General features: G+C 40.0%; 1 protein-coding gene across 1 annotated transcript in view; it reads left to right on the top strand.

Moving 5' to 3' along the window:
- The window catches only part of SNAP25 (synaptosome associated protein 25), a 118,338-nt gene extending 102,968 nt beyond the window's left edge, over positions 1-15,370 (top strand). The window contains exons 5-8 of the mRNA XM_066595651.1: positions 3,044-3,161; positions 7,184-7,309; positions 9,424-9,568; positions 14,087-15,370. Coding sequence (XP_066451748.1) covers positions 3,044-3,161; positions 7,184-7,309; positions 9,424-9,568; positions 14,087-14,155 — 458 coding nt within the window. The 3' untranslated portion in view covers positions 14,156-15,370. The remainder of the gene's footprint in view (positions 1-3,043; positions 3,162-7,183; positions 7,310-9,423; positions 9,569-14,086) is intronic.
- Positions 15,371-16,395: the final 1,025 nt, after the last annotated feature.

Raw genomic sequence — 16,395 nt, 5'->3', positions numbered from 1 at the left:
CTAAACGTTCAGTGCTATCACTGCCTACATTGTCTGATTATGAATGTAGTCAAAACTTTCTAATATGTTTTACTAAAATTGAATTACTTTCCAGTCTGTAAATATTAAAGGGCTCAGTATAGGCCATCAATCAACTGTAGAGGAAGGCGATATAAAGCATGTATGGCATATTTTCCTGTTATATATGCTCATGCTCTTAAAGGGGTTTTTTCATATCTGAACTATTGATTACCTATCTTCATAATAGGCCATCAATAGTTCATTGGTTGGGGTCAACTACCCAAGACCCCTGCTGATCAACTTTATCATCAGGCAGCTCTGTCACTATATGGAGTTTATGTGATGCAGGAAACACACAGTTCTCTTCTCTATGTAGTGATATTTCTTGGTATTGTAGGCAAAGTTCCCATTGAAGTTAATGAAAAATGCATCTGCAGTACCAAGCTGGGCCACTAGAAAGAGAACAGAGCTGTGTATTTCCTCTTACACATCAGCTCTATACTGTACACTGCCAGAGTGGTCTGGTGAACAGCTGATTGGCCAAGCTTCCAGGTGGCGGACCCGGACATCAACTATTGAAGACCTATCATGGTTTATGTCACCATCCTCTACCGTTTGCTATTTCTAACATAAATTCCCACTTCTTAGCAATGCTATGAGTAATATACAGGAAGAGACTCAGTAGAAACAAGGATAAGAGACAACAAGTTATTTTTCATTAGTATCTGATAATATTGAACAATATTTTACCATATTAAACTACGATAATTTGCATAAGAAAGTTATGGACAAGTCCAACAAAATTCTGACAAATCTTGTGTTGAAATAACTGTTCAGCTCAGAAGGTGCTGCTGATGTTCAAAATTTGCCCCTTTGACCAGAGCACCTAATATATGAATAGGAAAACTGGACACATCAATTTTCTACTACTTAGAGTTGATGTATGAGGCTCATCTAATATATTTAGTGGGGAGGGGGGCATGTTTTCAACTGTTGATGTAAAAAAATGGCGTGAGATAAAAACTTGCTACTTCTTTAAAAAAAGGACAATTTAGCAATACCCAAGATGTCAAAAAGAAGTGGCTCTCGTAAATAGTCAAAATTTTGTGATGAAAGCAATTCAAGATTACATAGTTACATAGTATGGTTGAAAAAGGAATTGTCACATCCATCCATTCCTGTTGAGGAAACCAACCAACAGATACAGAAAGAAAGGACAGTGACAGGCTGAATGACATGTAAAACACAGGGGATTTCTAGCTTCCTAGATGTGAAACAATACAATTGACAGTGATAGAAACAGAGGTAAGGTCTAGGATCTTTCTTTGACAGGATCTGCTAATCAAGCAGAGCACCCACTCTGAAAAGGGCGACCCAATGGATGGGACCTAACTTGATTCCCCAGCCAACCCTAGAAGTAATCTGGATGGGATATATGAGGACAGGGGCAAGACTAGACAGATGAATACATGGACCAAAGTCAGAGTATGAGAACAACAACAATTAGTCCCAGAAAGAGACACAGTCCTAATCGGAAGTCCAACGACCAAACAAGGAAGGCGCAAAAGTAGCACTCAGAAGCACAGAGGCTAATGCACCAAACTAATAAGTAGGTACCAGTATACAAATGTATTACCCTAAGAAAGCCACTGGTAGGTTGACTGAGACGATAGACCGCTCAGCCTGCCTATCAGCTCTACAACAGCGTGCATTAACACATGCCACTGTGAATGTATAGGCAAGTGCAGTACATGGTTCAGCGCTGACACCTAATTTTGTAGATGTGTGCGATCCCTGTTGGCGACTGCACTGCCAATGGTGCCTAGTCAACTAAAAGAGGGGGGAAGACATAGATGAAAGGCATGAGGGGTACATCCTAGAACTTAGTTTCCCCCAATTGATTTAAGCAAAAAGCCCTACAACACCCAAACTTGTTTTTACTAAAAAAAAGAGGTAAAAAGCCAGAATTCTGAATTTAACAATGTAATTTAAAAAATCAATACAATTAGGATTGAGCCTTTTTATTTTAGAATTCTATTTATGCTTTTTGCCAAAAACAGGATTGAATCCCAAAACAGGGCAGACGTTAAACCTTTCTTTTGGTTGAGTTCACAAACCCTTACAAGCACCACTAATAGCACTGGCATCTACATGACACCTTTGGGATTGTGATACACACATAACCTGTGCATAAGCTGTAACTCCATCCAATGTCTAAGTGTATTATCTGGCTTCAAGGCTATTATCTTTGTAGGCTTTTGTGTAGCTTATCATATATCTGTGCTTAAAAATATGCGAATCTATGTAAATCTGACGTTGTGCTTTTCTTTTGCTAGCGAGGTTCATGATAATAAATTCTGGTCCGTTTTCATTGCCTGACTGCGCTAACGCCTTTCTTTTTTAGAAACTCCCTGTTCATTGGCTTGTGTCATAACAATGATCTGTGATAATGTAACAATTCTTTGCTGACTTGGATGTTGCACAAAGTCTTTGTCAATAGAAAATGTCTCGAGCCTTCACAAACCGTAAACCAGGCGTTCCATACCATTACATAACTGTCCGCTGAACAAAAATCTGATCACATGCTCATTTTATTGTTACTTTGTTCCATTTAAAAAAAAAAAAACTCAAAAAAATCATTAAAATTCCCCAATGATCAACATCCACTCAATGCATCCGTCCGTGAAATGCATTGAAATACCTTTACAGATCCGTTTTCATAGTCCTTTATCATGTTCTGTTTAAGACCAATAAAGTTTCATTCCACACTGTCATCCCTTTGTCCTGACCAGAACAACTTGATCGTGTTGAAGAAGGCATGAACCATATCAACCAAGACATGAAGGAGGCTGAGAAAAATTTAAAAGATTTAGGGAAATGCTGTGGCCTTTTCATATGTCCTTGTAACAAGTAGGTACTGGGTACCGACTATGCTCTGTGGTGTCCGGTTTTTGTCACAGTGAATGTCTGAAGTTTTGTCTTTCTTCTTTGTCCTTTTCCATCTGCTTCATTCTGTGGGGATATAATGCTTGTATTTAATCAGAACAACTGGAACGCATCGAGGAAGGGATGGAACAAATCAATAAGGACATGAAAGAAGCAGAAAAGAATTTGACGGACCTAGGAAAATTCTGTGGTCTTTGTGTCTGTCCATGTAACAAGTAGGTTCTGCCTGCCTAAGTCTTTGAGCACCCAAGGCTGGTCATTGAGCCTTGCAGAGATCATCGCTGCTAGACACATGGGCAGGAAAAGCATGTGGCATGCAGAGAGATCAGTATCCATCTCATAGAATAGACAGTGGGAAGTAGACATGTTAAAATCAGGCATTCTGCAGTGAAGAATGCACTGCGTCCTCTTCTTAGAAATACATACTTCAACACTTCCGTCTAAAAAAAAAAAAAAACATAAAAAATCCAAAAGAGAAAATAAATACCTTGCCAGTCATATGTGATACCGTATCTACACATTCTGATTTCTGTGCTAAATAGACGTCTTTGACTAGAAATCAGTCGGAACAAAAATATTAAAAAAGAGCACAAAAATATATTTTAAAAACTGGCAATATAAAAAAAAAAACATTTTTTGAATGTACAGACAGAAATGTTGAAATGTTATACTGTTGCATGTAGATAATTCCTAGAAGCTTGCAGGTCTTCCTGTCAATTTTCTGGATAGGTCGCGCATCAGTTCTTATCCAGCAATGGTAATGCATTAGAAGTTTAATTCCATTCTTCTCCAGGACATAGAATAGACTATGTTGTAATGCACATATATACGGCAAATTGAGCACATTATATTATGTCTAGAATTCAGAGATAATAATATTTTGTCTAGAATTCAGAAATAATAATATTTTGTCTGGGTCCTTTCGTACATTGCGCTTACGAATTTGGTTCCAGTGACCCGAGGAACATTTGTTGGTAAATGAGAAGCAGCTGTTATATAACTTAGGCCAAAATTTCCCTAGCTTCAGTTTATAAACCACTGCAAGGATGTGCATTATAAATTAGTCTATTCAGTTTGGACTATGCTAGAGAATGGATTCAGCATGTATTGGGAACTTCCGTACAATGAGTATGCCATGTGCAGCATAGCAGGGAGTGATTATGATTGACTCAGGACCTCTACCTGATTTTGGTTATAATCGCAGGTCACTATAGTTAGTGCCGCCAACCCTTTAGTCTTAGGCTGGAGACTTTGTCACTACCCAACCTATTTCCATATCACAACGAACTCTGTCTTATGTAATTCTATGTAATATAGGTTTTATGGCAATTTTTAATTATGGCTTGTCCCCGCACCCATCCATTAACTAGATTATGACTTGCTACATTATTACTGTCTTGAAAACTTCCTATGGGGGTGATATCACATGAAGGATAGTGTCCCGTTGTCTAACAGATTAGCATTCGGCTCATAATGTTCCAGGTTGCCATAACCTTCCCTTTCATGCCGTAAAGAAAATTGTGTCCCAGTCAGATTAATAGAGAATCCCAGATAATGCTGCACATTCTAACATTTGCCACTGCAGGCATGCCTAGATTTTAATGGTTCTAGCTATGGCACTCCAGTCAAAAATGGTTTTATAATACCACAAATTCCTTAATTAAAAGGGTTGTCCGCCTTCAGATAACTTTATCGTATTGACTTGTAAATCGTCTACTGCAAAAATTTTGCTACAAACATTACTTTTTTTCTCGCTACGTCTTATGAGTGGGATTAATATTTCTCTCTGTTTCTGAGGGAATTCCAGCAGATCATGTAATGAGAATTTCCGTAAATGGGTTTTCTCACCTGAAACAATTAGAGGAGATAAATGCATGATTAGGAGGGTGGAGCATTCTGTCCTCTATTCTCTATATTCAGGGTCGGCGCAGATTTGAGGTATGCTGCATGCAAGATTTGGAGATACAAAAACAGCTGAACATGCATTGTTTCTGTATCTCCCTTAGACTATAACAAAGTGTTCTGTCCACATGCTCAGCCTTTGCCCCATTCATCTGCTGGAATGATTATAGGGAAGGAGTGACATGAGATGCTCCCTCAAACTCCTATTGATTTAATATTTTCACCTAAGCCATGTTCCAATAGAAAACAAAAATCACTTTAAGGGGGTTATCCAGCCTCCCAAAACTTTTTGAAACTTGTTCAGGGTGATGGGAAAAAAGTCATACGCACCTGATCCCTGGCTACTCACATTCAGATGGTGCATAGTCCCCCACTTCATGTTGCAGCACTTGTGGCATTCTAATAACAGGATATGTGACTACTGCAGAAATTCACTGGCTGAGGTGAGCCAGTGATTGGCTGCAGCGGTCACATGTCACTGGTGTCAGTGATATCATTAGTGCAAAAGGAAGCAAAGAGCAGTAGGGGACTGGACACCATTGAAACAGGAGCATCAGGGGTTCAGTGAGGTGAGTATGATTTTTTTTTAATTCTTCCACCACCCTGAGCAAGGTTGAAAACTTTGAGGGGAAGGGATTGGGCAGGATAACCCCTTTGATATTATTGCATAGTTAATTAGCATCACTACATTAGCATAAATCATTTCCACAAATGTTTCTCTGTCTTGGGTTCACTTGAAGAGCTGAGGAACACAGCTTGTATATAAGCAGGTAGAGACTTTTATTGATCTGATATATAACATATCTGCAGGATATATATATATATATTACATCATCCATAGATTGGTATTGTACCCCAGAGCAAGAAACGTACACAATCACTCCAACCCTACTTGGAGAGTGCATGGCCAAAAGTCACCCAAATGAGTTCTCTACTTTTGTAACAAGCATAGAGTATTAACTATCCCTAAACACCACCCTCAGCAGTTATGATAAAGGTGGGGCTGGAGGGATGAAATACTTATCCGTAGACATAGGCAATCCATAGGGATCTACATATGTATCGCCTCCATATGGATAAGTCAGCAGCGTAACAACAGTGGGTGAAGAGGGTGCAGTCACACTTGGGCAATGGAACATTAGGAGGCCCATAAGTTTTTTTCTTCCCCTATAAGGAGACTTGTAGTATAAGGGAAGCAGGTTAGTTGGGGGACTAATTATGTCTCCAGTATGAGTATATGCAAAAGACCTCTCTCTCCCATACTGCTAGGACTGCATTGAGAAGTGTGGCCACATAGTGGGTCTCATCCATAAAAAAGTGTTACTTTTGAGCACCAATGTGTTCTATCACATGAACATGTATTAGAAAGTAGAAACATGTAGCAAAAAACAAGGCAAAGTATTTAAGAATTCATGAAGGCATATACAAAATAAAACAGTTATCAAACTTAGGAAAACCCTTTTAATGTTTTTCCAAAACTTTTATTTTGTTTTCTTTTGCTTTTTGACCTTTTTCTCCATACATTATCCATTTTTGACTGGTTTTGGCCCTGTGACAGCTGTTACTAATGGTACATTAAAGCAATAGTGAACCACTGGAGCAGTTGTGCTTAGTGAAAAGTGTTTCACCTCTTATTCATGCCACCAGCTTGTGCATGAACAAGGTGTATTGGGCATTGATGCTATAATGCTTGTTTTGTTCGCTGCTGCATTCATTCCACTTTTAGCTATTTTTACTTTTTTTCATTTTAATCCTGTTGTCTTTGTTGACCAAGGTTTGTACATCAACTCTCGATGTATGGTAACTGTTTAGAAGTACCGATATATTATCTCAAAAAAAGCCAAAAAAAAGTTGTCCTATAGTCGTTTACAAGGCCCACAATTCTTAAAAAATGCCGACACTATGCAACCCAACCATTGCATAGTATTGCCACTAATCTATGTCAACTAGACATGTCCATGTGATGTGATGTACACACTATACTTGGCAGTTTTGTTCTGTGTACTGTATGTCTGCCAATATGTCTTTTGTGTGTTTTATGTCAACTATAAGATTTAATGTTTTCCTCTTTAACAGATGAAAATATTTAAAAAAAACTGTGTTTATCCAGTGTGATGAACGTCAGACCAAAGCAATTCAATCTCAGGATTTCACAGCTGATCAATGTCAGCGCTAGATAATTGGGTTCATGATATATCGGTATGAGGTGATGCCCCTGTCAAATACTCATCTGCCTGAATCAGCTCTATGATGTCGTACCATGAAGAATGTAACTTTTTTTTTTTATTCCTGATCACTAGGCTTTTATAGGTCACTGACCATGTGCTTTCTGTAGGCTTAAATCAAGTGATGCTTATAAAAAAGCCTGGGGTAATAACCAAGATGGAGTTGTTGCAAGTCAGCCTGCGCGTGTTGTGGATGAACGTGAACAGATGGCCATTAGTGGTGGCTTTGTTCGTAGGTAAGTTTGTTTCTTGAAAATATGTTTTGTTTTGCAATTATGGCAATTGATGTTGTAGTAAGGGTGGTTTCACGCCTGCGCATGGGGGTTCCAGTTTTCTGCTTCATTCGGGGAGCAAGAAAGGGGAATCACCGTGACCGTATGGATCCGTATCAGGACGAAACCGAACAGCGCCCAACAGACCCCATTGGCTATAATGGGGTCCATTCGTTTTCTGCTCAGCTGCCTGGATTTTAGATGGAAGAAAGTGTAGATGTAAAGGTAATTAAACCGGCTTTTTAATACAAGGGTTGCCGGTTATAAGTCCTCTATACTGGCCATTGCTGTGCCAGTGTGTTGTGAGTTATAGTATGCAGAGATCCTGAATTTATTGATTCAGTGACAGTTTTGCACATAGTTTCCCTTAGTTACTAGGGTTGAGCATTAGGTGTAATCAGTGTGACTAGTTCTTGATCTCTGTTGGGTTGCCCTTTTCGGGGCATGTGCTCCACTTCTGGGACCAGTCTGGTTCAGGCGATTTCTGATAAAATAGCTTGCCGACTTCTCAGCTCCTTCATATATTTCACGAAAAAACTCTTAGTCCGGAGAGACTCGGATCATTTGCTGTCTGCTTAGACTCTGTGTTCATTTTCGGAAATCGTCATATCCAGACGTGGCAAGTGGATTCAAAAGAGGTGAGAAATATAAAGGAATGACTTATACTTCTTCCTTTCTGGCTTTGGTTCAAAAAAGTGCATGAAAATCTGACACAACATCCAGTGTGTGAAACTTAGGGCCCTTTCAAATGAGCCAATTTATCATTTGCACGAGCGAATGACGTCATCGTCCACTCGTGCGCTCTGTTTATACCAGCAGATACATCGCCGGCTCATTCAAACGAGAAATCGCTCAGTTTTTCACATTTGCTGTATAAGTGAATGAGAACGACTGAACGAGCGCTGTTTAAAGCGAGCAAAGTGAATAAGCCAACCATGATTTTTATGCCTGCATAAAATGAAAGATGAGCGAAAAGCGAAGATTATCATTTGATTATTGATACACGTTTAGACTGAACAATTATTGTTCACTTTCGCTCGTTTGAACGATTTTTGGAACGATTATCACTCCATCTTAAGGCACCTTTAGGCCAATGAAAATGTTTGTGGAAACACTTCAATTTTCCACTTAATGCTTAATATACAATTATTTTCAGAAACTAGGATGTATTGTGAATGGTAATGATATTGTCCCATCAGCGCAGTGGAAAACCATGAACACCTACATGGGCGTCACAAGACAGGACTAAAAGAGAACTAAACAGGACAAAGACGGACTAAAGGGAACAGACATAGACAAAGTGAATACAAACCTGGGAATACTTTCCCTAAACAAGCCAGGTCATTAGTGGGTCCCTGCTTTAAAGTAGGGTGGTCGTCCCGATAAGAATGGCCCTATGTCTCGTACCAACTGGGCCTAGTCTTCCCTTGGATGACAATTGGGAATAACAGCCAGGAAAAACTGCCACACCAAAGAGACCAATGGACGGAGGGGATTCGGGCGTCCGCACATCAACAAATGAACAAGACAAGGCCCTAGCGTTCACCAACCAATGGTTAAAGTGGAACAAACAGGACAAGGCTTGCATGTCCGTTCAACAACGGACAAGTAGGACAAATAAACATGGACCAGGCATCTGACTACCAAACGGATGGGTGGATAAGACATACGAATAACTGAATTAACGTACTGATGAACTAACAGAAACTCTGACGAAACACAGTATAGCATGCACTTATCAACATGACAGACAAACTGGGCACAGACAGACAGAACAGGAACCGGACAGACTAAGCTCTGGAAGGGCAGCATACACACCATAGCAGATATAGACAAAAATTACCAACACTCATGGCAGGGCGTGGTATAGCAAAATCATTATATAGCAAAATTATATGTCTGATTGGTTGAAGGGAGCCACACCTCCCAGACAACCAATCAGAACATTCACAACCTGCCAGATATTTAGAGGAACGTGGCTTATCAATTTGGTTTGTTACCAGTGTCTGCTAATGTTAACCGGAAATATTAATACACTAAAATTGGGATGTATTAACCATTGGGTTTTTTCCTTACAGGGTAACAAACGATGCTCGAGAAAACGAAATGGATGAGAATCTTGAACAAGTCAGTGGCATTATTGGAAACCTCCGTCATATGGCTCTTGATATGGGTAATGAGATTGACACACAAAATCGCCAGATTGACAGGATCATGGAGAAGGTTAGTATCAGAGGTGGCCTTGTGTCTGGTATCTGGAGTCACATTGGGTTATGGGGGCCATTTTTTATGGCCCTCAGAGGAGGTCAGGCATGAGTAGTCATCTTTTATTGGGAGTGGGAGTTAGGAGAACTTACTAGTGAAATATTTAATATCTGTTTATGAGTTAATGTGGTTAGAAAAGAATATGGTCTGGCTTTGATAACTAAAGTTTAGCAGAGTCCAGAGAAAGTCAGCTGATCGCTGGATTTCCAGCTACAGAAACCACCGGTGATCATCTGTAATATGTATAGAAACCAGGGAGAAAATGTTCAATTCTACTGCAATGTCCCTACAGGGAACGCAAACATTTTATATATAGGCAAATGAAAATCGGGAGGCGGTCCACGTTATACACAGAGGTGTTGGGTCCTCCAGAGAAAGACGCTCTGTAGAGCCAGCCTCCCATCAAACCGACTGATAATGTTCCTGAATCAGGGACCCTCCTCTATTAGCTCAAAATGACCTAATAGGGTATTTGAAAGTGAATCTTCGAAAACCATGCCGTTGTGGTGCAAATTAACAAAAATATAAGAGTGTGTTCACATATACTCTTTCACTTTTGTAAGCCTTAGGCCAGGTTCACACGAGCGTAAGCATATTTGCGAAACATTTTTGATGAATAGACATCTCAGGAAAAAGAGCACATCTGAAACTCAGACTAATTAGCTATTTTAATTGGTGCATATTTTTTATGCACAAATTGAAGGTCAGTAAAATTCACTGTTTTGTGCGCGCCAAAAAAAAGCTTGGTCCGCAAAAACAACTTCGCTCATGTGTGCACAAACACTCATACGCTCATGTGAAGGAGGCCTCTGCCTGCACAAATACACAGAAAAGTAATATTTTTTTGCACGACCCATTGTGCACACCAAATACATGTATATTTAAATCAATGGGTTCTGTTATCTACATATTGGGCACGCACATTTTTCATGCTCATGTGAATCCGGACTTAGAGTACATGCTAAGTAGTTGCTCCTGACATTCTCGGTGGGGCAATACTGATCGGATATCACACGGACATCCCGTCCATATCCTTTCCAATGTGCAGGACACCACACATTGACATGCACTGTTTTAGTCCGAGAATCCGACAAGTATAGGACATGCTGTAATTTTTTTTACCCAGACTGTTGAAATGCTTGTTTTTGTCCATGTGGTTCTTGCAGGTCTGCGGCATGGCAGGCAGCTTTCAGCTGTTGCATGACCATACACTTGCCCAAAAAGTGGTTTTAACACTGCTGAAGTAGCTGGAAACTCTCTTTTTATACACATATTCCAGTAACAAATAACATACCTTACAAAGAAATAGCAGCCAATACTAAACATAATGTAGTAGGCTGGAATGGTGAGCTGGTATTTCAGTCTTGAGAGCTCCATCCCACATCCACTCCTTCTACACTTCCCTGTATTCTGCAGAATGTGAGCCCATATGGCATCTTAGGCCCTAAGTGCACTGAATGTAATCCTCTCTTTCGTGAGAGATTTGACTTCTATTTAAAGTGTGTGCACCAGATAAGGCGGCGAAATAACACCGGAGCACATCTTTTTCTACACCTTCAGTTTCTTGTTCTTTGAAGCATGCATAGATTGTATATGAATATTTACTTGGTAACATCTCTGATGCAGAACATGTTTTTTTAAAGTTTTGGTTATTTTCAAACTTCTGTGCTGACAAAAAAATGGTTGTATTCTCCATTAGCTTGTGGCTTGAAGGCTGTAATAGGCAGTTTTGCACAAAATGGCTACAACTTTCACAACTCTTCCACTATTCTAGAGAGCGGAGCAAAGAAAAACATCTTTATTTCCCATAGAGAGCTTCCTAAGAGAGCGCCCATTCCAACCTCCGCCTCTTAATGCTACAGATACACAACCAGCCAAGTGCAATTTGCACATAAACCATGAAGAAATGTAGAAGGGAAAATGAAATGAGAAGGAACAATGACTATTACTCCCTTCCAGACCACAGTAGATGCTTCTGTGTGCATTGGGTCCTATGGAGAGTACTAAATAGATATGCACAATAATTATCACATTGCATTAAAGGGAATGTGACAACTTCAATGAGTCCCATAAACTGAAGTTATAGGCTCATAGGAGCTGAGGTGCTGAGTTCAGGTTTCCCTGCTGTGTACCATCAAAACCCGCTGTTGAATGCATCCAGCGGAGTACTTAGCATGCGCATACAATGAATAGACCGGTTCTCTCATTCTGTGCATGAGCCATGTAGTCCACAGGATGCATTACATTGGCTTTGACACCATACAGTGGGAAGGTTATTCTAATACTCATCTCCCTGGACTCAGCATGTCTACTTTTATGAGCCCATAAGTTTATTTTATGGTGCTTTTAGCAGCTGAAAGATTCCCTTTAACACGCATTAAATCTCATTTAATGAGGATGTCCACATATGTTTTTTTTTTACATAAATAAGGAAGAAAGAACAATACCTCTGCAGCGCCAAATATTGGATGGCAGCATTCCTTCAAATCAATGAAGGAATGCTGCCATCCAATAAGTGGCACTGCAGAAGAATTGCTCCATCTTTCTTATTTGCATATATTACCCGGGGAGCATGCATGGCCTTGTAAGTTACCTCACTCACCTCCTAGGTGTCTCCACACCCCTTCTGGAAAAGACAATACCCCTTCCGACCCACTCACATCATAGGTGTCTCCACACATCTTCTGGGTGCTCTCCTTAAGGAGAGACGATACCCCCTTCTGACCCTTTTAACACAAAGGAACGGTTAATATATCACAATTGTGAAATAACCATCTGGTTGTCTTCCCTACAATATCTTAACACATTTGTTACTTTGACTGAGGAGAGGAGTCCTGTGCATCTTTAAATAGGAGGTAGTCATAGATGCAGTTGCCTGTGTCTTCTTTCTCATAGCGACTGCATAGACTGGCCCTATGGTATTATGCCCTTGCTCATACCAACAACACAATAAAATAGGTAAGGCTGGGCTCACATCAGAAAACACACAAGTGCTGTATCCGAGGCACATGCTTGACTATAATGGTGTCCGTTTGGCTTCTGTGGCGGAACCTCCGAATGGCCAACTCAGGCCGACTCCACACAGATGTGAACCCAGCCTACACAAATTGTAATACACTTACCTTTAGAATTCTGCTGTGGTGCCATGCTGTTCACTCTGGCCATGGTGGATAAATTTCAGCCATGGTAAAGTTTCGTCTGAAAGGCAAACGTAGAATTTTCTAGCAACGGAGTCAACTTAACCCAATGATTACACATTGTCAGTTCATAACTAAAACAGGTTCTTTTAATGGGTAGTTTTGAGATCCTCTCTCCCTAGCCTTACAATGTTAATTAACGCTGGTACAGTTATTATTATTGAAAGGCGATAGAGCCAAACACGCACTATGTTCTCCAGTCTATGGTCATTAGAAGTGTAGTGGGGTTAACCAGCACTATAATTGGGGCCCATGTACATCTTTTCTCCAGGGCCCTCTCTCCTATGCTGATGTTTCTATACAAAGATCCCATTATGAATTTGTTACAGATGACAGTTGGGGGTTCAGTAGCTTCTGGATTGGCCACTTTGGGCAACACAATATTTTCTTATGCAGCCATTAAAGAGGTTGTCTAGTTGTAAACTATTGTTGCCCTATCTTCAGGATTTGTGATCAAGATTAGATCCACGGCGATCCATTGCCTTGGTCCACCACTGATCAGCTGTTTGTTGAGTCGCCATTTCAGTTCACAGAACAGATTTTTGTGGAAAACAGACAGCTCCCTTCTTCCTGTAGTGGTGAGTCTTGGTATTGCAGGCAAAATTCCCATTTATTTCAGTGGGAACCAGTCTTGTAATACCAAACATGGCCACTGCAGTAAGAACGGATCTGTCTGCTTAAATAAAAAATCAGCTCAGTGCACAAGTACACTGGCCCAGAGAACTGCTAATTGGTAGGGATTCCTGGCAACCGATCCCTGCTAATCTACTTCTGATGACCTATCCTGAGGATAGCTTATCAAAAGCTTACAATTAAACAATCCCTTTAAAGGGAATCTATCGCCACCCATATGCCGTTCTCTCTGAGAAGTAGTTTGAGGTGAAACTTACATTTTAATAGTAGCAGTCATACAGAGGACTGGTCCTCCATATTCATAAGCTGCATTTAGGCCACCCACTTGTGAAGCCAGCCATGTCCACCCTGCCCTCCATCTACTCCCTATGCATAGTTATCCGGAGATAGCTGTCAATCAGTAGGCTTAGTGCAGTGGAAACAAATGGGTAGGACTAACCACAGTTGTGACTATCGAGGACTACTTCCTGTAGTCATGTGTGGCTACTATGAATAAAATCTAAGTTTCTCCCAAACTACTGCACCGATACCCACAGCCAACATATCAATGTAACCAATGTACCTGCCACTACCACAGAGAAGAACTGTTTGTGTTATAATATGGTTGTGAGATATTGACAACACTTGTTTCCTTTGTTTTTCCCAGGCCGACTCCAACAAAGCCAGGATCGACGAGGCCAACACACGTGCCACAAAGATGCTGGGCAGTGGCTAGAGGATACAAACCTTTATTTTATGCTCCAAACTGTCCTGCTAGACAGTACTTTCATGCTTTTATCATGGTATTTACATACTAGGTTTGCACACATGCACATATCACCCTCCCTTCTACCCTATTGTAAATGTCGTCCTGTGTAGTATGTCAGCTTTCCAAAAAAAAAAAATATACTTGTAATTATGATTTTTTTTTCTAAGTATATTCCTTTCCAAAGGTTGTATATAGTGATCTACGCTGGCTCACTATAACTTTTATTTAATTTTTTTTTTTTTTTTGGGTTTTATCATTTTTTTTATGATGTTTGCTGAATGACAACAGTGTAGGAATGTTTAACGTGCTGTTATCCTTACTCTATACAGTATTGTTCTTGTAAATCTGTGACATTCCACAGAGCTACTGCCTATATCCTTTTTTGGTGTCATGATACTTAAGCTGTGGGACTGTCCTGGGTTCAATGTTTGCTTCCATCTGTTATAATTTCATGATTAGAACGTGAAACTATATTACTATACTAAGCATTGCACTAACAAGTGACGTGAGTTATGCATTTATGCATGAGAATTAATAGACATTTTAGATGCCTACATACGAAGACCTTTTCCCGTGGCAGTAGCACATTCAATAAAAGCATGCTGAGTATTTGGACACTGTTGGGAATATGTTATACCAGCAAGTTTGCAGTAGTGCCACTTTTCTGTCGATATATTGTTCTATTTAATCATGATCATGCTTTTTTTATTTTAAAAAGGACAGACTTGGCACACATATCCAGCAAGGAAAATGTAGATTTTTTGCTGGCGATATATAAAATACAAAAAAAAAAAATATATACATATAAAGGTTGTAATATAGGGTTCGGGTACTGTTTATGAGGATCCTCTTTTGGAGGAAAGGACTACAGTCTAAAATGGTACAAAGATATGTAAATTTTATAAGGCTGGGTCTCGTTAGCCACTTACCCCAACGTGGATTTTTGTTTTTTTTCTTTTTAAGGTTTTGTTGCTTACCTAGAGCTATGCACTCCAAAAATTGCTGAGATGTTTAAGTAGATTTAAATTAAGATAATAATCTAAATGAATGAACTCTAGATAAACTGTGATATCAAAATCATTGCAGCATGTACTATTAAATTCCTTCTGTCTCCTGTCAGTTTGTGACGTGATTGACATTTTGTAGCTAGTTTAAAACAATTAAAAATTATAAATCCAACCGTCTTTCTGTTTGTTTGGTTTTCTTGGACGCGTGTCATTACTTTACACCCACATTCATGGTTCAAAGTGTTTTTTTTCTTCTCCTCTCCCCTTGCAACCAACAGATTGTCAAATGTTCATCCAGCTTCTAGAACGCCTTTGGGTTGTTGTGAATAACATGAAGTGACTAATGCCGTTTTAAGTCCAGTGGAAAGGACCAAGTTAATCAATTAATAAATATCATACAGGGCTGTTTTTTTTTTTTTAAAGATGACTCTATATACTGTGTGTAGCATTGTATTGTTCCCAGCAAGAGAAACAACGTAATCTTGTAGATAGGATATCTTTTAATGGCTAACAAAAATACATAGTGTTATAGCCAGCTTGCGAACCTCTTGGGTTCTTCTTCAGGCTTAAATGGAATAGATCTGAAGAGGCATGAATATTTATACATACTGTATATACTCGAGTATAAGCCGAGTTTTTCAGCATAAAGAAAATGTGCTGGAAAAGCCCTCCCCGGCTTATACTTGAGTGAGGTAAAAAAAAACAAAAAAACTCAATACTCACCTATCAGCCGGCATCTGTGTCCCCAGCCCGATGCTCTCCCCGGCAGTGCAGCAAGCTGCTTCAGTCTTCTTCCCGCTGTCATCTTCCTGCCTTGGTTTTGAAATCCCCGCCGTCAGCACTGTGATTGTGTGGAGCACCGGCCAATCACAGTCGGCGCTCGATAAACCAATCACAGCCATTCATGGATGTCATTCTGAATGGCTGTGATTGGTTTATCGAGCACCAGCTGTGATTGGCTGCTGCTCAATACAATCACATCGCTTCCTCACACAGCGCTGACGGCGGGGATTTCAAAACCAAGTTGGGGAGATGACAGCGAGGAGAAGAGTGAAGTAGCTTGCCGCACTGCCGGGGACAGCATCGCGCCAGGGACACAGACGCCGGCTGAGAGGTGAGTATGTTTTTTTTTTTTTTTACCTAGTGTATTCTGGAGTATAGCTCGGCTTATACTCCAGTCAATAAGTTTTACTAATTTTT

Source organism: Eleutherodactylus coqui, chromosome 3 (assembly GCF_035609145.1).
Source record: "Eleutherodactylus coqui strain aEleCoq1 chromosome 3, aEleCoq1.hap1, whole genome shotgun sequence".
NCBI classification, from domain to species: Eukaryota; Metazoa; Chordata; class Amphibia; order Anura; family Eleutherodactylidae; genus Eleutherodactylus; species Eleutherodactylus coqui.
This window is presented reverse-complemented; position numbering and strand designations above follow the sequence as displayed.